The sequence below is a fragment of the Accipiter gentilis genome, chromosome 1, assembly GCF_929443795.1.
Source record: "Accipiter gentilis chromosome 1, bAccGen1.1, whole genome shotgun sequence".
Lineage (NCBI taxonomy): Eukaryota > Metazoa > Chordata > Aves > Accipitriformes > Accipitridae > Astur > Astur gentilis.
This window is the reverse complement of record NC_064880.1, coordinates 15,235,016-15,258,435: the sequence shown is the minus strand read 5'-3', so window position 1 is coordinate 15,258,435 and position 23,420 is coordinate 15,235,016. Positions and strand designations below refer to the sequence as shown.

Genomic DNA, 23,420 nt, shown 5'->3' with positions numbered 1-23,420 from the left:
GAATTTGAATGAACCGTTCCAGGATGTGATTCTCAAAAGAGAAGTCTCTAAAAATTGAGCAAGTAAAATCTTCCTATCACTGTTGAGCTAGCGATATCGATAATGGTATGATTAATTTAAATGCCAACATTCATGTTATAGGTGTGCTTCTTTATAACTATAATAGTCTGTCCATGTTTGTTTCAACCTGTTGAGAAAAATCAAAACCTGGTGAGGTAGAATAAAGGCTGATTTACTGATGGACATTATTACCTTACCTGGATTTAAGGAGAGGGAAATTGACTTTGTAGAAAAAAAGAGAACACTGAGGATTAGTCGAGTCAAGAAAATGTGTTAACTGATGGTTTACATTGAAATAGTAGTAATAACACAGGTAAAAGATGAGGGTTGGAATTGGTGTCTGAGATGAGGTTCAGGATGCAATCTGCAAAATACTGAACTACTGAGCAGTATTTCTACCATGGCATCATTTATTCAGGACCTCTGTCTCTGGATGTAAGCAACAAGAGTACTGCAAGTGCCTAACCTACTATTCATAGATGATTCCCTCTCTGTTCTGAACTAAAATGTTCAGAGATGGTGAAGCTTATAACCACGAGGCTATGTGTTCATAATGAGAAAAAACCATAAGATAATGAAAGTTGCTACAGTTTTATTCTAATGTAGATGACCCATTTGTTAGAAATATGAGCTCCCATGAAAAACAAGGTGACGCTCTACCCTTCATATCAACTTCTTTTTTTGCGGAAAAAACCTATCTAAATAAAATGTTTCCCTTTCCAACCAAAAAATAGCTTGTGTACAAGACAGTGTTGCTGAAATTATATCTCAGCTGGAAGGAAAGATGAGTTTATTTTATGTAGCAGTTGGAGGTTCTTAGAAATATCAGTCAGTCAGTTACCAGAGTGGTAAATTAAATCTTGAGAGCCAAAGCTCACTCATCAGTACGCAATGATATGCAAGTGGCAAGGAGAGAGACAGACAACTGCATCACGTCTGGGTGTTTATGTTCTTGATGGAAAAGTACAAATCATTTTCTTCCCTTCTGCTGCTGTCATGGTTGTCCTGGGTTCAGCTGGGATAGAGTTAATTTTTACAGGAACCTGGGAGGTGGGGGCATAGCCGGGGCAGCTGACCTGAACTAGCCAAGGAGCTATTCCATACCATGGGACATCATGCTCAGTATATAAATGGGGAGCGGGCCAGGGGGTGGTCTCTGTTTTCAGTGGGGGAAGTGGCGGACCGTCGGGTCCTGGGTGGTGAGCAGTTGCACTGTGCATCACTCTTTTTTTGTATACTTTTTCATTAGTGCCGTTGTTGTAATTTTTCTTTGTGTTTGTCCCAGTAAACTGCCTTTATCTCAACCCTCGAGGTTCCAGCTTCTTTTTCTTTTCTCTCCTCCGTCTCCCCTCCATCCCACCGGAGGGGGGCGGAGGAGCGAGCGAGCGGCTGCGTGGTCCTTTGTTACCGGCCGGGCTGAAACCACGACAATGGTCCATCCCTTTAGTCCATTTTTACCTTGCTAAGGGATTCTGAATGGGCCTTCCTGCTTTGGCACCTAATTAATCTTTCACAAGCCTGTTCTTGCACCCTGTCTGGCTGGGATGGTCCATATCTTATGTCAGAGACTCAGAAACAAAATATTCTTTTTTCCTTTCCTTCCTCTTCCTGGGTTCTTTCACCTGAAGCCCCCTCAAGGAGGTTGAAGATGTTATTCTCCTCCTGCCTTTGAAAAGGATCTACATACATCCTGTTACTACAGGAAAATACCCCATTTTCTTCTAGTGGAACACTGTCACACTGTGGTATGTAAAGTTGTCTGTGTTTTCAAAACTAATAAGTGCCCACAAAAATACACAGTAGGATTTTGCTTGTCAGAAACTGGCGACTCAAAGTCCTTACGCTGTAACAGGCAAGCCGGAGATCATTGGTCACTTTTAAAAAATGGCATACCTATACACAAATAAAAGTATATGATCTGAGATGAAAAAGGCATATTCTGTGGTGTAAAACATTGCCATGAGACTGTGAAACAAAAAATTATTTTATTGAAGTTATTTTATTGTCATATATCAAGTGATCATGAATATCAGATATCTTGTGCACCGAGCTCTAACAGCCACAATACTTTATGACTAGTTTAAAATGAGTCCTTGTGATAAAATAACACATGTAGTCTATATAACAGATAAAACTGAATAGTATAATGTATTATCTATAACAGAAGAACATAGATTCTGTAAAATGATACCAGTGGAATCTAATATTCCTTTGAAATATATTTCCTGGATAATATTTCTACTCAGAAACAACTTATCTCCCTTCTACTATCCCTTCTGTGCGGACAGGCTTGGTGCTTAGCTCAGTGCAGCATATGCATTTCAGTCTGGGAAATGGCAAGGCTTTAAAATAGGTCTGAGAAGTCACTTTGTTAGATCACTGATCAGGGGTAGTGTCCATCAAAACCCTTTAGCTCTATTGGACTGTATCTGATCTGCAGATACTGATCTTCTGTGCTGTTGATACAAAACCTGCAAGAGCTCCAAGAGTCTTCTGGTGACATACAGGCAAGAAGAAAAGAAAAGAAAGAAAAAAAAAAAATCACATCTTTAATTCCCTCTGCTGACAGCTTCCTTAATAAATATTGTAAGAAATTTCTTCGTTAAGAGACACCCAGTAATCTAATTTGCAAGCCCCAATGATATATTCAGCAGCCAGCTCAGGGGAGGTGTGTTTCTACTGTCAGAATCACATGAGCAGGGAATAAAATTCTGAGCTCTCACTGAAAGCTGTAATAATTTATGATTAGTTGTTGGCTTTTATTTTTTCATACTATTTTTGACTCAGCTGAACAAAGAGGATAGAACTGCTGCTGACTTTACATTGATTAGGTTTTTCCATGGTATGCTCACCTACCTGTATGTTTTCACAGCAGTACAAACACTGCAAATTCATGAAGTTTCATGTATATCTAAAGAAATCATAGACTGAAACCCATATCAGCATAGGCAACTCTTGTATACAGCCGTAATGAGTGATGAATGCCAGTTCATTTCAATCGTCTCCCCTCTTGACATCCTTGTGTAGGAGTTAAGCCTTTGCCGTTCTGATCCATTTGAATAATCCCAGATTTGTTTGTTACCTTCTGTATTGTCCTGGTAAGTCACCCTTGGGCTCTTCCTTCTCTTCTCCTGGACTCTGGTTTAAGGAACATTATTCTCTGGTGTGCACATGGAAAACAAAACATAAGCCAAAAAGCTTTTACAAGATCATAGCTATATAGCCAACTTCCAGCTGTTTTGTGAGCAAACTGATTCTCTACAGCAGTGTCATAGTGGTTGTGTCTCTATTCCTTACAGTGGGAAAAGCTTCCCGTCTTGTGTTCCATCTGTATCAGGTTCATACCCTGAACTGAGAAGGATTAGTAGTGTTGTCTCAGAAACTAACTCATTACAAGATAAGAAAACAAAACAAAAAGATAAGAAAGCAAAACAAAAACCTCTAGGGTATTACTTCATAGCTGATCAGCTGGGAGAAGGCAGGATAGTTGGAAGTCTTCAGCCTTGAAAGAACTTCCCAAACCATGTCATAGAGTAATTCCATCTGAGCTGTGGTCAGTGCATGGTAAAGACCTCGGTGCTTGGGGTTCACCTCTGTTTCCTCACATCTGCCTTAAGAACTTATAGCTTATAATGGCTACTGGTGGGGCTCATGCTTAGCAAGAGACCTCTTTGTAGGGAAAAGGCCTTCTGGGTGTCCACAGTGACAAGACTTTACCCTCAGTGAAGAACTCCCAGACATCACTTAGTTTCCATAAGTCTTTCTGTAGACCTTGAGAAGAAAGGCAGGCTGCCAGCACCGTCTGGCTTTCTTCAAGGTCCATATTGGGATGGTGCTATAGATTTCTTAGACCCTTTGTAAGCAAGAAGGAATAAGATATCTTTAAAAAGGAAATGGTGCTGTCCCTATCCTACCTTTTCATCCATGTTCCTTTTAAATTCTACATCAACAAGGTTTTTGAGGATGCACCCAGGAAACATATAATGGTGCTTTCATTGTTGCTCCTTACAATTCAATCTTTTAAAACCTGCTTCTCCATTTCTTTTTAGCTTCCCACTATAGCCTTCATTACTGGGAAGCAAACACTAACTAGTTTGGGTCTTTTTTATTTTCTCTGGGTGATGAATAGCTGTCAATGTTCATTTTTTCTAAAGAGCCGCTAGGAAAGATACATGCAATGCATAACTAATTTATCTAAACTTATGTCTTGTTCTTATTATCCTGAATGGCAAGTGCTGTATTTCTCTTATTTTCTTTTGCAGTGAGAGATGCAGGTATACGATGTGTGGCCATAAAGATTCAGTCAATAGCATTGAGTTTCTTCCGTTCTCCAGCACTGTTCTCACTAGCTCTGCTGACAAGACTTTATCTCTCTGGGATGCCAGAACCGTAAGCAGTCTTTTTCTTGGTCTTTCTTGAATTCAAGTGAAGTGATGACATGTATGGTGTGAGAAAAATGAAAGCCAGTGAAAATAGACAGTAAGGGTGATGTGGCAATAGAATATTCACTAACACAGCTATTATCTACTGACCAAAAATATCACCATATAACATTTCCTTGACATCTGAAATGACCGAGTCCTCACAGTGCAACAAATGGACATGCACCGAGATCACTGAATAAACAGGTAGACTTAATTAGGTGGTGCTGGTTTTAGCAACTAATGGTCTGGGTCTGGAAGACTGCATTGCTGCACACTGTGCTGAATGAGTTCAGTAGATAGAGCAGCTGAAGGTCAGTTTTGTCTGGCTTCTTTTGTAAGTGCTGGCATGTCCTTTACATTATGTACAAAGGAAGTGGGGGGAAATGCCATAGGAGAAACAAGCTGCATAGAAGTCTAATATGTTTATTCTTCCTCTAGAAGAGACACTCCCCGCCCCGCCCCCCCCCCCCCCCCCCCCCCCAAACTCACAGCTGATTTCTCATGGAATATCTCCATAATATATCACTGTAGGTAGTGTCAGAAACTCTGCATCTCTTCCTTTATTCTTCTCTACCTTCATTCTTTGGTATAGGTATAAATGGATTTAGTACCTTGGAGAGTGTATTTGTCCCTGCTGCTTTGTAGACCAAATACCTAAATCCTGTTCAAGTAGAATATGAGAACAAGGCAAGAGGAATTTTTTTCTCTTTCATCAGAAAATTCAATAATTACTGCTGCTATTGTGGTATTTCTCATAGAGCAACTCTAGAAATTCTCAAGTTGCTACTTCAGTTGGTATTATGGTCACTCTGCATTTCTCAGAGAGTGTAAAGATATAAGATTCTGGCCGAGAATAGAGAAGGTTGTATTCATGGAAGGGATTTGAGAGGAAGGAGGCAAAGAGCTACTGCTGTGTATTAGGTATTGTAATTAGAGTATTGTAATAGGTATTGTCATTAGAGCTATACAAACATAGGATAAGAAAAACTGATACAAAAATGACAGTGGAATATTTGAGATTCTCATTAGGCAATTTCTATTTATGGACCGTAGAAACAGACTATAGAGGGTCATTTAATAATAATCCTGGGCTTAAAGCACAAGTTAAAATGAAGCCAGTCAAGACTCATTCTTAAATGTGTTGGTTTGTAAAAATATTTTGTATCCAAATATGAATAATTCAAAAAGAGAAAAAATATTGAAATGCAAGCAAAAGTGAAAAACTCAGTGGAAAAATAGATTTCTGCTTTGTTTTGTTTTCAATAAATCCTGCAGGGAACTTTATCTTGCATATGTCTTGGTAATCTCGTGTTCATAGCAAATTAACAGAATTATAAAAGGGTATTTCTTTGATAAACTTATGGAAAGAGCCTGCTCAATTTTCTTTCACCAGCACCATTTTTCACCTTTGGGTAATTTTGCTAAGATAGGAAAGACCTTTTGTGAAAAGAAAACATTGTACATGGCATTTTGTTGTGTATTTATTCTGTTGAATTGTTTTCCTGTTCAGTGGGAAATCTTGCAGATTCCGGACACATGCCCACATTGAAGTGTCACTTAAAGTGGTGAAATCACTGTGAAGATGCTGTCTCTCTCTAAATACTGAATGATATTAAATGTTCCCTCCAGAAAGAAGATGAATTATTTTTCTCCCATTAATTTGGAATAGAATATTTTCTCACCTCTGTGAGATCAATTAGCATTAAGGAGTACATTTAAGATAATTTTAATGAAACATGAAAATCATACTCCGGTTTGTTTTCTCATAAATTAGATTCATATTACTAATCACATCTTGCTCTTCAATCATTAACTTTAGTCAGCTCTTTATTATTAAAGATAATGGATGCAGAGAAGTGTAAGTAAAAGCGGTGTAAGTTGAATGGACAATAAGCTCTGGATTTGGGGCAGAATGGAACATAAATCTTTGTAATTACTAAGCTGAAGCTATAAGGCAGCCTTCAGACTTCGGAAGCACATGGCATTACTTTTTTCTTTTTTCTTTTTTTTCTGGATAATATAGGGTCAGATCTAGTAGTTCAAAAAAATCTACAGCACGTTGACTGTAATTTTAAACCTAAGATATATATTGCCTATAGGGAAATGAGAACACAGAAGGATGAATATTATTTAGATGATTATGGCTCTTTCCAAACATTGTGGGAGAAAATATGGAGTTGGTGTTGGATTTGGATAGGAACCATACTCATGCTGTGCCAGACTCCCAGTAGATTAGATGTATGAGACTGAGGCTGCAATTCATTGGTAGGAATTTCTTGCCAGTAAAGCTGATGGCTCTCATGCCAAGATAAGCTGTGGAATTTATTTCTCTTTATGCCAGTTTCATAGAAAGACAAGCATATTCTGGCTTTTCACCAGAATATTTTCTTGCTGACACATCAGAGTGAGCATCTCTACTCATGAATTGCAAAGTGTGTCCAATGATAAATGTGAGAGGTGCAAAAGAACATGAGACCCCAAGAGTACAAGTTCACCTGCCTGGGTTAATTCTTCTCATGATAAGCGATCTGCTGCTCATCTGCATCTCCCATGTTCTGATGAGTAATTTCTTGGGGCTAGTCAGATTTGTCTGCATAACATTTGAGCCAAGCTGTATCTTTGCTCTTTCTCAGAAAGATAAAATGCCAAATATTTATATACTTAAATAATTAAATAGAGGGGGGAAAAGTACTCAGATTTTTCATACTAAATATTTGCAACTTCTTGATTTAGTAACTACCTCACCTGCTTTCTGATTTTTGAAATGTCAGGTTCTATAACTGGATATTTCATTTTGGAAAAAGTTGTGCAGTGACTGTCATTTAGATGTCAGCATTTAGCAGTAATGCCCTAAGGAATGCGTCCGACAAAGATTTGCAAAGACTTGTGTGTCTGCTTAACTGGACTGTCCCATTCACATCAGTGATACTATTCTTGTGAATAAAGTTCAGCACATGCACAGCTCCGTAAAAGGCTAGATTCATACAGTGCTCTTTTTCTATTTGATTTTGTGAAATACTAAGCATTTGAGATATTGTTTGATGATTGTTGTCCATTTTGGTGGTCACTGATATTCAAGTGTTTGTCGTTTAATTATTTAATTATCCTGGATATCTTTCTGACTTCATGCAGTATAGTCCAGTGATTTAAGATGAACCCTATTTTTCTGCATTCCTTTTGCAGAAGACTGCTGGCATATAACACAAATTAAAGGATCCCATTCCCACCTCACTATCAAACTAATATCCCTGACATCCAGACAGGAAGGCATCAAGCATGTCAGCTTTTTACTATTTGGGTCAAAGATGACTTAAACAGGGTTAAGACAGTGCAGCAGAACACTGACCAGATGCAAGTTCTAGCTCTGTGCATCAAATTTTATCCTCGACAGTAATTTGTGGGCTGAACAGCACAACCAAAAGTTAGAAGCTCTGAGGTAGTGTGGTCTTTGATGAATAATGCAGGCACCAATCTCAGAGGAAAAAGGAAAAAACAGAATGAGATTGTCCAAAATCCTGTCTTAACAGCAGCAAATAACTTCCAGTAATTGATAACTGTCCTGGTTTCAGCTGGGATAGAGTTAACTGTCTTCCTAGTAGCTGGTACGGTGCTATGTTTTGAGTTCAGCATGCGAAGAATGTTGATAACACTGATGTTTTCAGTTGTTGCTCAGTAGTGTTTAGACTATAGTCAAGGATTTTTCAGCTTCTCATGCCCAGCCAGGGCACAAGAAGTTGGCACAGGACACAGCCAGGGCACCTGACCCAAACTGGCCAACGGTGTATTCCATACCATGGGACGTCCCATCCAGTATAGGAACTGGGAAGTGGGGGGGCAGGGAATCGCCCTCGGGGACTAGCTGGGAGTCGGTCGGCAGGTGGTGAGCAATTGCCCTGCGCATCATTTGTACATTCCAATCCTTTTATTACTACTGTTGTCATTTTATTAGTGTTATCATTATCATTAGTAGTTTCTTCTTTTCTTTTCTATTAAATCGTTATTATCTCAACCCAGGAGTTTTACTTTTTTTTCCCCTGATTTTCTCCCCCATCCAGTGGGATGGGGGGGAGTGAGTGAGCGGCTGCGTGGTGCTTAGTTGCTGGCTGGGGTTAAACCATGACAATAACTCATTCTCATCGAGCTAGAACCTGGCTGTGGCCATCATCATACTCCTTAAAGGCTGCTGTAATGTTTCCCCCTGCCCCAAAGCAAAGGAGAGGAGTAGGAGTCCAGGCAGACCCTTCTTCCAGGCTCATGCAGGGGTATCTCTTTATGGGCATGAAGAAATTGGTTCTCTCAGCCCCTGGAAATGGCTTGTGAGTGTGGTATAGCCACATTTTATATAGTAGGGCAGGCTGGACTTTTAGGGCCACACTACACTCAGAGAAAGACATTAGGAAGAAGTAGTCAGTGAAAAGAGTGAGAGGCAGCTGGGTGTTCTTTTAGGGCAGGTTTTTTTTTCTTTAAATGTGGCATTGGATTAAGAGGGGTCTTATGTATGGTCCTTTTAAAACTGTTATTTCCTAATAAATTGAGGCTTCTGTACTCGCGATGTCTGCTTATCACTTTCTGCTAATGGCTTTTGAACGTTAGCCAAGGTTTGATAGAGTTTAAGTTTCCATGCAGTTAGGTCTGGAAAACAGCAGGGAAACCCAAATGAATGCCCCATCTGGTAGGAGAAGTGACAGTGGGTGCTCAGCCCTCATGTCAGGCACCACCTTTCCTGTGGCCCACAGCAACCCCGCCACCCTTGTTCTACAGAGTGGTTACAGGTGGTGGTGGTAAGATACTGCTTGCTTGGGACTTCTCTTTCTTGGCTTTTTGTGATCTACCCCACAGACCTTTAGATCCAGAAATGATCTCTCTGTGAGTTCAAAGAAATAGTGGAGTAAATACCCAAGAATTTGGTGCGGTGTAATTTGCATTTTTGCGGTCTTATAAAAGGCATCTGATTTAAAGCATACAGATCATTTAAGAACAGTGGCTATTTAAAAGGGCTTTTCACACTGTGTGCTACCAGACAATAAACACTTACGTACACCAGTTTTTGAGGTCTCTGCTAAGGATGCCAGCTGTGGTGCGGCATTTTAATGTGAGGGCTTAGCTGCTTATGTGTTTTATATGGATGTAGAACAATTACAATGATGCTGATCTAAGCTCTAGTCTTGCAGTCTTTTCCTTCACAACATAGCCCATCTTCCCCCACTGTGTGATGTCTGTGGCATGGGACAGCCCTGCTGTGGTTCCTGTTGCAGCTGGATTGTGCCTGAAAGCCAGTTAAGTCTTACTTGATTAAATTCAGTGGAATTGTTCCAAACTAGTAATTTCCACTTATTTTTCAGTTTTGATTTTGTCAGAATTTAGTAATTTTCAAATTAGTAATTCCCTAAAATAACCTGTTCCATTTTTGTTTCTTCCAGTGAAATATGAATTATCTTTTAGACTACTTGGTTTTCAACATGGATTTTTTCAGAACTTTTTTGCCAGTAGCTTAGAGTATGTGGGAACACCGAGATCTTTGCAGGGATGCTGCCCATCTGTGGTGGGGGCTTTTATGCCTATGTTCATTTGGAGTTGGCATTCACGAGGCAAATTCAGAAAAAATGTCAGGGTATTTAAGCATCAGGCATATGAGACAGGCACAGAGGAGCCAAAGAGAGGTATTTTGAAAGCCAGTCTGGTCATCTTTACATTTTTTGCCTTACTCCAGTTGATTTATCCCCCAGTAAACACCTTAGACACAAAATTATCAGTCAGAATATCCTCAGGGTATTGGATTTGTCAGTTTTATTTGAACCCTTTTGAACTCCTGAGAAATGAATTCAAGAGCTGAGTGGATAGACAGGATGGGTCATTTAAAAAATCTTTGACAGGCAGTTTATGGTTCAAGTCAACCCTCTTCAAAAGTCAAAGATTGAAGTCGTCAGTGTTGGAGATGAAGAGCCCTTCCATGCAAACTTTTAATCTCTTAGTGTAATTGAATTATTTTGCTGTTAATAGGGGACATGCAAGGATAAGTCCATTTACTGCCATGAAGTGTAACAATTTTTGTGTTCCTGATTCTGTTCTACATATTTGTAAATAATGGGTTCATATTTTAAAACTCCCTGTCTTAATATGAAAAGGAGTTTGAGTCACAGTAAAATATGAAATCAAGAACAAATAGCTATGAATACAGACTATGCTTCCTCCAAGAAGTAATATCACGAAAGACAAAAGTAAAACTTAGAGGTTTATGTTAAATCTGCTTAGAATGCTTTCCTAGAGACTTAGTGCCAATTCTTTCAAAACCAAAAAGACAGCTGAGGAAAAATGTCTTGATTTCTTTCTAATCTTGAAAAATAATTGGGAAAAAAGCTTGATACGGTCACTGTCATTTTAAAAAATGCTACATTCTGACTTTCCTCCAAAGTAACTTCTGTGGAAGAAGGTGGATTAAAATAAAATATTTCAAATAATGATAATATAACTGTGCAAGTTGGATCAGTTGACCCAGATGGAAACAAGAAAGTATCCTATGTTCTTGTTTTGCTGTGGTTTTTTTTTTTTTTCTCTCTTCCTGAGAGGCAGGAAAACCATTGCCCTTCAAACTCTATTTGGCTGCTGTCTCCAGAATAACCCTCAGACTGGAACTATGACTCTGTCTTTCATTTGGCCTGCCATTACTGACTTCTCCCTCTTTTTTCTTGCCTTCCTTACTTCGCCCCCAAATCAAACCATTAAATTCCAAGTTTAACAAACTGTATAATCAGGTGAACTCATGGGCTTTTTTCCCCTGTTAAACTAGGTTTAAATGAGACCCCAAACGTTTCAGATCAGACAAGTTACCTTGGTCTACAAAGCTCAACAGTTTCACCTGATAATCTTAAAGGTCTTCTCCAACCTAAACGATTCTATGATTCTACAATTCTAAAGCTCTGGGTGAATTAGTGGCTCTTAAGAGTTTGTCATTATTGTTTTATTAAGCTGTTCCTGTTCATTGACATTCCTAGGCCTGTCCACTGGCTGTCAGAGTCCTTTTGCCCGTGGGAAGGCAGCCCCTTTTAACATGTTGTCTCCCTCTGCCTTGCCTCCACAACCTAGAAAAGCTACGCTCTTAACTTCATTTCACAGAGAAGTCTTTGAGAAAACAAGACAGTTCTGTATGTTAACGCTTAATATCCAGCTTGACTCCCAATTCATGTGAAATGTATAAATGGCTTCTTATTGGCAGTGATGTAGTTATTTAGTTAGATTAAAGTAACATCTTTTCATCATGATGTTAACAGTCATTTAAGCTGCTAGTAGTAGCGAAGAGAGCAACAGGGTCCTCTGCAACCTGCTGCTTTTGTTCCTGTACAGTCGTGGTTTCCCCAGGGGCTCTGCGCGAGTTTCCTCCTGTAGCTAGACGCTCACACCCTTCAGGCAAGGCTTCTTGCAGTGCAGCCTGGCCTGGTTTTAACTTACTGTGTGTCTTAGAGCGAGTCTTGGCTCCTTTCTCCTGTTGTTGCCTTTCCCATGGTCAGAAAAGTCCTCTGATCCTTCCCGAGCAAGCTATAGGCCTTTGAATTCCTGTTTGCTGCCAAGCTCACAAACCTCCCAGCACACCTGCTTGCCTGCCTCCCACCCTCCTAACAGGTCACTGCAGCCACCCTTCTGCAAGGCTTTGTGCCTTTCATCAAAGCTTCTCTTCTGGTTTAAGGCTCTCTTTCATCCATGTGCTGTGTTTCCCTTGCATTCCCCAGGATGGTCCCCCCTAATCTAAGGACAAGTGATGGGGAGGTGTTTTGGCCCTGTGTGTCTCAGCACACTAATTTCCATTTACTCATGCCTTACCAGCTAGGGGGTTGCTTCTGTGCAAGGCATTTTGGAGTGATGTAGTCATGTGAAACACATGCCTATAATTACAAATGAGGAATATCCATATTCCAGGCAGCAGGCCATGCAATTCACAGCTCCACTGTGACAGCTCCCTGTGATGTATCACTGATGCTGATGTGTTGTAAACTTGCAAGGGCAGGCAGAGGGGCAAAAGTGGAATGGAGGAGAGTATTAATTCACTACTGATTGAATCAGATTTCATCAGTTGTAAAATTAGAGTGCATCAGCTTTCAGTTGCTGCTGGTTATCTTAGAATATTAGTAGTAATTAGGGTGCTATAAATAGATAAATTTAAAATATTTGAAGTTCTAGCCAGGGGAACAGTGTGGCTATAGATTTCGGTAAACACTTAAGATGGCGTGTCTCCTGGCGTGCTATACAGGGAGTGGATTCTGTAGGAGTGTGCGGTGTAATGGCATTTGGCTGTGTCACTGATTATTTAGAAAGGAAGTAAGAGGAGCTTGCTGTATTCCTGTCTGGGCAGCAAATAGATTGACCTCAATCTGAACTTCTTACCAGCTGCCTGTGTATATCTATAAAGTGTGTGCATGATATATTGCAGTAAGTATGAATTTAATTTTTGTGTCGCCAATGTCACTTTGAAACAAAATGGGAGTAAAGTTCTTTCAAAGGCTTTGGGAAAGGCCTGACTGCAGAATAACATTTGCATTGACTTCTTGGTCCTAAAACTCTAATTAAATTATTGATTATGAAGCTGGCTGCTTTCTTAATAGTACCTAATGTAACAATTAAAGCCAAGCAAGTAATTAAAAATGAAAAGATCGGTCCACAAGTACAATCTTCAAAAGGTCATTTTCAACTTAATCGCTTTTTTGAAAGAGGCAAAAATAGAACAAATGAGTCATTAGTAAAAAAGCAATTTAGTGTGTGTATGTGTGTAATAATGTTCCTACCAGATTACCACTGGCCACACAATACCTAAATTAATTAAAAATAATAGCTAAATTTACTTAGTTGATATTATATTGACACCTCTCTTCCCAGACCAGGCCTCCATTGTGTGAAGTGCAGTAGAAGGTATATAGCTGTAGCATGCTTCTACTCCAGACAGCTGATAACCAAATCAGAAGCCAGAAGCTTCAGCCAAAGAGAGCACAAAATTTCAGTGAAACTGTTATGTTATTGTTTAATATCATAAACAATGCTTTATACTACACAGACCATTTACTGGCAACTTTTTTACAGGCACGAGAAGTAAGGGGAAATTTTCAGAGGTTAGTCAAGTCGGTGCATGGTTGTTTATAGGTGTGAAAGGTAGCAGGGAGGAAAGCACAAAGGTGTTTGCCAGAAAATTTTCAAAAGACCACTTAACACTGTTGCCTTTGACAGAGCGTAAGTGAAGGTGACACTGGAGGATTTAAGAACTGATAGAAAGTTTGGAATCTACAAGCAAAAAATAGTCACTCGTAAGCAGGGTACACAGCCAGACACTGTTTGCCTTCCCCTGAATGGAGAACTACTGAGTTTCATACTGACTGTATTCTGTACTGCGGGCTTTCCACAAGGTGCTCATAATGTTATATGAAGTAAAATCAGTCACAGCTTTTGCATCATCTCTGAAATGTAGCTATCATGTCCTGAAAAGTCAGGGAAAGAAACACATTTGGGATGAAAGCTCTATTACAAATACTTTACCCTCTGCCACAGATCTTTCAGTATAAAATGTCTAACTTGCATATCACTGCAAAAGTAGCTAATTGGTGCAATAGTTCATAGATATGAAGACAGCCTGTTCTGGAGCCTGTTGAAAATGTATTCAGTTATCACCATACTGCTTGCATGTGCAACCTAATCAGAAACTAAGGCAAACTTTGAAGCATGGATGGGGAAATTTGCTAAGCAAACACCTGCCGTAGTCAGCACCTCCTGTGCCTGTAGAACATGCATATTCCTGTGCACAGGGAAATTCATTAAACCATGGGAGACAGAATTCAGATAAGCATGTACAGCAAAGAAATATATGTCGGGGTATCTAGGAGTTGTCCAATATTGTGAGCTTTGTAGACATTTGGGGAACTGAGCTCCCATGAATAGTTACTGCGCACAGCAACTGTAAATGCTTTCTCTAGATAGTAATTGTCATGCTTTCTATAGTTAGATTGTGCTTCAACACATTTGCTCAGAACTAATTCCTATTCTTGATGAGGTGGGGGGGGGGGGGGAATTGTATGAGAAACAGAAAGATCTGTTAGTCTGTTAAATTAAAGGCATTGCATCTTAAATGCTCTTTTTCCTTTCCACAGTTAATTGTGGAATCTTCTTTCCTCACGTATTAATTGAGGAAAGCGGATTATAGACCTGAACTTTTTATGAAAGGTCCTCTTAGTGGATCAGCATGTCCACCTCTCCACCCGCACACCTACAATGCTCTACCATGTTATGCTGAAGAAAAGGAGTTGTTTGTTATCTTTCCTTTTATCTGGATTCCCCACAAGCTGTTCTTATGTGCTACTAAGTATAGAGCTGCTGTTTTGTCAGGTTGAAGTAAGGCATCTGGACACACTTGTCTACACAGAATATGCTATGATGGGTTTTTACTTTTCAAATTCAAAGATGAGACTAGACTCTCTAGTCCAAGCATGAGCTGTTATATATCAAACCACATATTCCACTGTCCCTTCCCAGACATAGCTGTAAGAACTTAAGTTTCAGAAGTCTGATGACATGGTGACTGTGGCTACACATTCTCAAAAAGATCTGTTAAAACCCAAACAAACCCCAAACCTTACAAATCATTTTCCTTTCTACTAATAATAACTTTGTGAGGTAAGTAATATATTTTCAATAAATAGCTTTCCAGTTTGGTAAATACTGAATCAAAATGTTGGTGATGAATCAATCTGTTTCTTTGTATAGATTATTCCCTTCTAACCGCTACTGCTTGTATACAGACTTATTCCCATTCTGGTTCCCCACAACCTCAGTGGGTGGCTTCTTTAGACTTCCTGCTCATATGTCCTTTTCATAATAGCAAAAGAGATACTGTCTGGGAAATGGCTTGAACAGAAAAGCAGGCGATCTTTGGGATGACTTCAGCTCTGTGTTCAAAAAACTGGAATTTCAGAGCTTGCAAGATATTTGCTTAAAAAATATTTTCTTGCTGCTTCAAGAAATCTTAAGTAGTCAATTTTAAGTGTCATCTGCAAAACAGTTGAGGGTCCTAGTTTTGAAGGAAAAGCTGTAGGCTGTCAAACTGGTTTTTAGTAGGAGGCCCCATGCAGCTTCGATGGATAGTAAAAGTTTGCAGTTGTAATTCATACTTCAAACATTTCCCATATGATGGAATTTTTGTAGTACATATTTAATGTACAGAGAACTGCCAGATAGACACAGGATTAAAACAGTTTTATGCTCTGATACCCCCAAGGCAACAGCACAGTGAGGTGTTGTTCACATTTTATGGTCCAAGGCCAAAATGCAACTCTGATTATAACTGAATTCAGCTTCCACGTTTATAAGCATGATAAATAGTTGAGGACATTTTATGTTAAGAGGCAGTGTGGTTGGTCTAATATGAAACTGATGGAAAATTTGGGAGATGCTTCTTCTCTTCCTCACACAGCCAGGAATTTGCTTTATGAGTAGCAGGCATGTCACTTCACCTCTTTTCCATCTTCCCTTTCACCCTTTCTTGTTGATGTAGACTGCAGCATAGGGCGTGGAAAAAAAACACATTAAAAAGTAAGAGTCTTGCCATCTCAGTGTGCTGTATACTAATAACCTAAAGACGATTCAGCTGAGGTCCTAAAATATGAACATATTCAATTCTCTCTTTATGGAATCTTTTTCTCCACTCATGTCTTTTGGGTTGTTCTGTAGAAAGGATTAAACTGATGCAAATGAGAGACAGACTTGGTTGCTAAAGTGGTGGAGATGGAATGAAAAATGTATGACAGGTGTCCTGAGCAGGAGCTTCAGGTGTTGTACAGTATTGATGTCAACATTGGGAGACATTAGCACGGGCTATTGGAGAGGAGAAGCAATGAGGCAGCACCTAATTTGTGTTGTACAATTCTATTTAAAATTGCTTCAGTAGACTACCTTGATGGGATTTTGTATTGCCTATAGAAATTGGAGTGTATGTTCTTTTGTTGTCTTGCAGATGAGGTAATGCGATGGTGTTGTAATTGTGAAATTGTCAAAACTAGTAGTGACTCACTTTGTGGAGAACTGTCTGTTCTGGTATCTTGAGAACCCCAAGTGTCCCCACTGAGCAGCAATGAGTACAATGCTAATTACATGCTGTAATTTATGTGAAGCAATGAAAAGAGATCTGTCTCTGTCACTGTGCCAGTCTGGACTTTCCTAACAGCAGGACTGTATTCCAATCAGTGGTGTGAATTGCTGTGTCATTCTAGTTAACAGCCAGGTTTTCTTGCATCTTAACATTTGCCCAGGCTCTTCATCTGGAGGCAAGCTTCTCCTCAGAGTGCTGTGGGATTGCTTACAGAACTTCCTCTGTGTGTTTTCTCCTCCTGTGTTTAATGGTATCTCCTTTTTTTTTCCTTAGAACAATTAGGCTTACCTCAAGGATACACATTTATCAATTGTGTATCCTTGTAAAATTTATCAAAGCAGTCAGCAGACAATTCCTCATCCCTACCATAAGTCCCAGTCACACACACTATCCCATGCCAAATCCAATTGTGAGTGCACTAATCCCTTCACAGATGCTATGTTTGGATGCTTCGTGTCCTGCTTTCCTGGCAGGCTGAGGTCCGTCAGCTTCTTTTCAGGAGTGCAATCTCAGAGCCCCTCTTAATTGTGAGGTGATTTCGGAGCTAGGGCAGAAAAACAAGCTTCAGCAGCAGCATCGTTGTCTCTCAAGTTCAGACTTCTGGCAGTAGTTTGCTGCAGCACTACTAAAATTAATTGTTTCAGGACCTAGTGTCCTGGCACCAACACTGGATAAATGAGACGCTGCCAAAAAGGTACCACCAGTTGATCCCCTGCGAACTGACTTCCTGCATCACTCAGTGTGGTTTTCAGGAGAGAAAGGATTTACTGGTAAATTCTGGTTTTACAGTTTATTTAGCTTTTCATTTTCTCTAAAAATAAAAATGTGATTATCGCATTCCTGTTTTTCCTCTTTTGTGGCTCAAGCCCAGCTTCTCTGCCTCCAAGTGGGTTTCAGGCCAGTATTTTGCAAATGATAGTATTTTACATGCCAGTCCCTTACTCAGCTGATTGTTTCTTTCCTCTCCCTCTCCTCAAAAATGTTTTATAGACAAGCAATAATCTTTCAAAAATAAGACATTTATCACACACAGATTGGAAACACTGGGAGAAAACTGATGGGCGAGAAGTAAAATTTAGCAATGTGGCAAAGCCTTTGTACGCAATCTTCCCCAGCTGGTGACTAGACTAAATATCAATGGTCCAATTTTCCACTGTGAACAAGCTCACAGGAAAGGAGGTACTCAGTGATGTATGCTGATATGACTGTATCACAGTCCTACTTTTTATTTAAATCTCTTCTGTTTTATACTAGGTTTGTGCAAAAGCAACAAAGAGTTGCTTTAGCAAGAAGCCACAGGAGTGATCAAGATGCACATAGCACTCCAAGATCTATCCCAGTCCTGCTGCCAAACCCCTCCCCCCTTTTCAGCCCCATCCAGTAATGGCATGCAACTGGTTTTACTGGTTGAGATGGAACCCTAGAAAGTTGAGTCTGGGACTCAATGCTTTTCGGGAAATGCAGGTAGCATGTCCACCTGTCTCAGGGCCTGTGCCCCAGAAAGTATGCAACCTCTTGAAAAATGCCCTTTGGTTAACTCTACTTGCCATTTATTTTGAAGTTTATAATTGTGACATTTACACACTTTTGTTATTTTTATTTTCTTTTCCTTCTGTGTTTCGTGAAAATTTGCATACAGTCACACAATTTGTATTTTAACCATGATCCTAACCATGTTGGTCCTGGTCATTCTGTTTTCCTTTGGTTAAGTAAGAAATGGAGAGACCTGCCCTCACTGGCTCTGCAGCATTTGGGAGAACTCATGAACATGCCTTGTTAGGCATGGTCTCCCACCAACCCCCCACAAATTGTCTCTGTGGCTCTCCTGCAGTGCCACTGTTACAGAGAAGGGCTATGGGATAACTTACAGTCAAACCTTTTCACATAAGAAACTTGAGGCCTAAGTATTTTATTTTCCACAGTTAAAGTGCTAATAGGCTTCAGTCATATTTGTAATGAATATAATTTGAATATTAAAAAAGTCAAGTTTATATGAAATAGGATAGGAAATGCAACATGCTTGTGGGGGGGGGATAAAATAAAAAAAACCCACAGTTTTTATCCTTGGAAAAACTGTGTAATAGACTTGAATAATGTTGGTTTAGGGGTGGGGCTTTGTGAATTTGGTTCCTTCTAAAATCTTTCTTTTCCAAATCTGAAAAAAGGATTTTGCAAGATCTTCTATGGATTTGCAGAGTATTCGCATTTTTGGTTGCCTCTTAATCATGTTATTAAAAATAAGCCGTGTGTCAGTTCCTCTCTGAATAATGCAGAGCCTCATGTCTCAAATTCCTTCCCCCCTGCCCAGCATGGACAGCAACAGACATGACCCATGATGATGAAGTTCAGCTGGATACAATTGAGCATAAGCAGGGAGAGGGCTGACATTCCCCCTTGGGGGACTGCCTTTCTGGGGCTGGCTGAGGACACCCTGAAGCTAATCAGCCTTAAGGGTATGCAGGCACTCATCTCCAGTACAGTCTTTCTGAGACCTGACATCAGGGCACATAACATCTTTGGAGCTTGAGGGCTTTATTTTAGAAGAATAATTGTCTAATTGTCCTACTTTAAATAGAGCAGCTTTGCTGTGGCTAAGACTGATTTTTTTTTTTCCTTCGTGACTTTTTTTGTTATTAATTTTAATTTTTTTTAATCCAGAAGGTACTCTTTTTCTGGAGGAAAAATGCATATATTGATATCAAGATTTTATTTTTAATTTAGATCCTAGTGTTTCCAGTGGAGTGTGACTTGCTATAAATGAAAGTTAAACAATTGTTGAACACATACCTGCAAGTTAAAAAATGTGCGTCTACGAATGTGGGCGAGTATGTGTGCACACATTTTTCTAAATGTATTTTGCTCTCTCAGAAACATTAATTAGTAGGCAAGAGTAAATAGCTTTATTAAACCTAAAATGATAAAGACATTATTATTCAACACTGCATAATAACTAAAAAAACCCAGTAAATAATGTCTACTAGTGTAATGTTCAAAAATGGGTTGGTTTTGTGATGACAGCCCATAACTGCCTGCGATTCGACTTAGACATGCCACTTCTGAAAAGTTTGGTTATTAAACAATTTAATGAAGCAACTTCTATTACTTACTAGTCTCACTCAACATTAGCAAGTGGATTGCATTTTCTAATTAGCATGTAAGGAAATGGATAATAAAGCTTTTTCCTAAAAATATGTATTGCCAATTTTCATACCTTTTTCTCCGAATTTTCTCGTTTTTAACCTGCCAAAATGAAATAAATGTCTGTTGGGGGTATGAAAAAAGTAATTACTTTCCTTATCCTTTAACTTCCTCTTAATTAACTTTTAATGTATGCTGTTACTCAGGGAGCATCCCTTAATACTAAATGTGTCTAAAACAGAAAAGACAGAGATTTAAATGATTTAGATAAACATCTGTCTAACATAGAGGCATAAAATTACAGATTCAGAAAAACAGTGGCTTACTGCCTTCATTTGCAGACAAAAAAGCCACAAAAAATTGTTTTCCTTTTCTATCAATCTTCTTCCATTGTGTATATGAGCTTAGAGGAAATGATCAAACCTTCAGGTGCAGGTAACATGGATTGCAAATGGTGTCAAATAAGACAAACTTTCTGTATATCACCAAATTGCTCTACGAGCATCACTAAATTAGCAGAGATTTTGAAGGAGGACATGTTCTTTCCAGTATAAAATGCAGTGTTTTGACTTGTTCTAGACCAGCCCTCTTTTTCCTTATTTAAGACAAGAAATGGAAAAAGCATTGCAGTTTCTATCCATAGTTTCTGCCTACCTGACTACATAATGCTAATCCATACTGGTATTAAATACTTCTGTTTAGATAAATTGGTTCTGTCTTTAGCAATTTAGACCAATCTTCTAAAGGAATGTGCAGTAAGAGTGTATTAAAATAATTTTCTGCTATTTATTTTCAGCAATATTCAACTGTCAGAAATGGTGTAATAAAAAGAAATATTTTGTCAAAATCTCAAGATTCCCAATAGTTCAATCAGTAGATTAACACAATTATTGTCGTATATAGTCTTCCAAATAATTATAGAGGTTAAGGATGTGTTATAAACCTAAACACAAATGTTGTGTTAATGTTATTTGAAATAACATTCAAATAACTCTGTTAATGTTGTTTGAAAATTATCTGGTGAAAGAGAATTTCATCATAAAATGCTGATTGACCTGAATATTTCTGTGGAAATATCTTTGTTTTACAAAACAACTTGATACTTCTTTCAACTTAAGTAAAAAACACATCCTCCACCATCTTACTGTGTTTCTCAGGAGTTTGAATGAGGTATGAAGGGACACGGTGTTGATTACTTTAGCAAGACACATCAAATCTGAGCTTCACTCTTTGCTGTATAAGCCATGCTGTTTTCATGCACTCTCATGCCCCACTGCAAAGTGTTTTCTTGGCAGTCTTCAGCCCACAGCTTTGTGCTCTTGTGTTGTTACGAAAATGCTACTCTCTGGCTGTAGTAATTCATCTGATTGTAGAAGATGACTGGCTTGAACTGTGTCATGTAGTCTACCTTACAGTTGTGGTGTCACAACCCAGAAGTGTCCCTTGCAACAGCTGGTATACTTGAAAGTTCATAGTGGATGTTTCACGCAGGGGAAATGCTGGTTCTGAGAGGTATATCCACATTTTCTACCCTAATTTTGAATCTCTGAACAATGAAATTACATCCTTCCTGGGAGGAAGTGTTTTTTTAACAATCAAATGCATTTCTGAGGTTCTGAAAAAAACCACTTCCTACTTGGATTAGGATGAAAAGTCCATAGTTTGAAAACTTTGTGTGTATTAATACATGGATAAAGTCTCTGTTCTGCAAAACCAAACTGTAGTGTCTCCAGAATTTTGAATATTCTCCTTTGACAATTTTGATCTATTTTTCAGTGTCTAAAAATATACTTAAATCTAAACTTGTTAATATTTTGAAACAGAAAGTTGTTTTGATTCAGTAAGACAAAATTTTTTAAAAGGTGATTTTCAATGCTGCTGATATTTATTTTACCAAATGCATGTCACTTGTTTTATTTAAACTGACTTCTTTCTTGATCAGGTCTATTGTTAAAAGAAGTCTATTTCCCCCCAACAAACACATTGTCAATAGCTGTCTCACTTGTTCTAGTTAACAGTTTTCTTAATAACAGAACATGAATTTAAACATGAAGGAAAGCATAAATGCGAGTAAAATCGGACCTGCGTGCTGGGTGTTCAGGACTGTTCTCACATGAAAGCTCTGGAATAACAATATATTCTGATTTCCTCTGGCTAGCTGGGACTGCACCCATGATCTCCCTTGTAAAATTAATGCACTGATGAGAAGTGTCACACATGCAGCAAGTGTCACATTCAGTGCCCAGCAGTGTGGGTGTACCCTGGCATATGGGGAGCTTTCCCTGGATGTTTTATATTGCAGCTGAGGGGCTGCAATCTTTTGCCAGACTCTCTGTTACCTTCTGTCCTTACTTCATGGATCCTATCGTACTGAACCCAACATACTGCTATGAGCAAAAGCAGTCAGAATGATGTATGCGATGGCTTCAAGTCAGTAAAAATTAGGTAGACCTTGCTCCATTCTCTGTCAGTGTAACTGTCCCATTTTTTGAGAAGAGGGATCTGGGTGTGAAAGAAAGGGACGACGACAGCATAGAGTAGAAAGATCATGTTTTACTTCCATATCAGGTAGCTATGGATGGTGTAGGTTAGCAGTGAGAAAGATGATAGAAGGATAAAATCAAGTATAAATGAGAAATACGTAGTAAGAAAGATAGAAGTAAAAGCAGTGAAAAAACAGAAAGCAGTGCTGTCAGGAGGAAAAGAGGACATAAAGGAGCTTAAGGAAAGGAAACAGCAAACAAAAAATCAGGACGTATTACATATTTTTGGTATCTGTTTTCTGCTCAGAAGCTTCTACCAAATAAAAGGCTCTATAATAGTGATTGATTTGTAATCTCTAGTGTCGTTGCCCTCGCTTCCCCCAAAGCCATCTGGAGGCTGTCTGTAGACAGCCCATTGAAAAGTATGAATTGCAGCAAAGAAATTCTGCCTGGCAGAAAGAGGGATTGGTAATCAATTCCCTTCCTGCCAGGCAAGGCTGCTTTGCTCCCTTCGCATTTGCTGTCTGGTATCCTGTCTGCAAAAAGCCGTCAGAGATGGTACCCAGGGAGGAGCACAATGATACCAGGGATTACAAATCAATCATTCCCATTGTTGCTGGAGCCTGCCATTGAACGCTGAAGACAGACAACACGTCTTTCGTTCGATAACTTAGTTGTTTTTAAGGATGAACAAAAAGTCGGGTGGCTTTTCAAGATTGACTGCTGTCTCTGGGCCGGCGGTGCCCAAGGGGGACAATGTCCAGCTGAAGAGTGCATCGGCAGCAGTAGTGCAGCCTGGCTGCCCAGGGCGTGCGCGTGGGGGGAACGGTGGGACAGGCGCGCTCCTGTGTGACTGCAGAATTCATTCTTTTCAAAGCCTGTGTCTTCCTATATTTTCTCACCTTTTCGTGTGTCCGAGGAGCTGGGCAGACAGCATTTTGAGGAGAAACATGTACTGTCTGCTCAGAAGTATGAACAGACAAAAGCCAAGACCTGTTCACAATGAGGAAGGGCAACGGTGGTGGAGGTTTCGCAGCAGTAGTATCCTCAGACAACAGAGCAAGGTTGTGGGAGGAGGAGAAAACAGCTCCAAACTGAAAACCCAAAGGAGAAGAGCTTTGGGGAAAAGTGCCAGAGCACTCGTAGCAAAGAGGCAGCACGTTCCCAGGTGTGAGCTCTTCCGTCCTCTGTTGAGGC

At 39.4% G+C, this 23,420-nt stretch overlaps 1 protein-coding gene across 2 annotated transcripts in view; it reads left to right on the top strand.

Annotated features, from left to right (window-relative positions):
- Nucleotides 1-23,420, top strand: part of SPAG16 (sperm associated antigen 16) — a 435,661-nt gene that overhangs the window by 269,268 nt on the left and 142,973 nt on the right. For both annotated transcript variants that reach the window (XR_007506050.1, XM_049800597.1), the window contains exon 13: nucleotides 4,323-4,449. Coding sequence is in view for 1 of the 2 variants with exons in the window: in XM_049800597.1 (XP_049656554.1) it covers nucleotides 4,323-4,449 (127 nt within the window). In the remaining variant the exon portion in view is untranslated. The remainder of the gene's footprint in view (nucleotides 1-4,322; nucleotides 4,450-23,420) is intronic.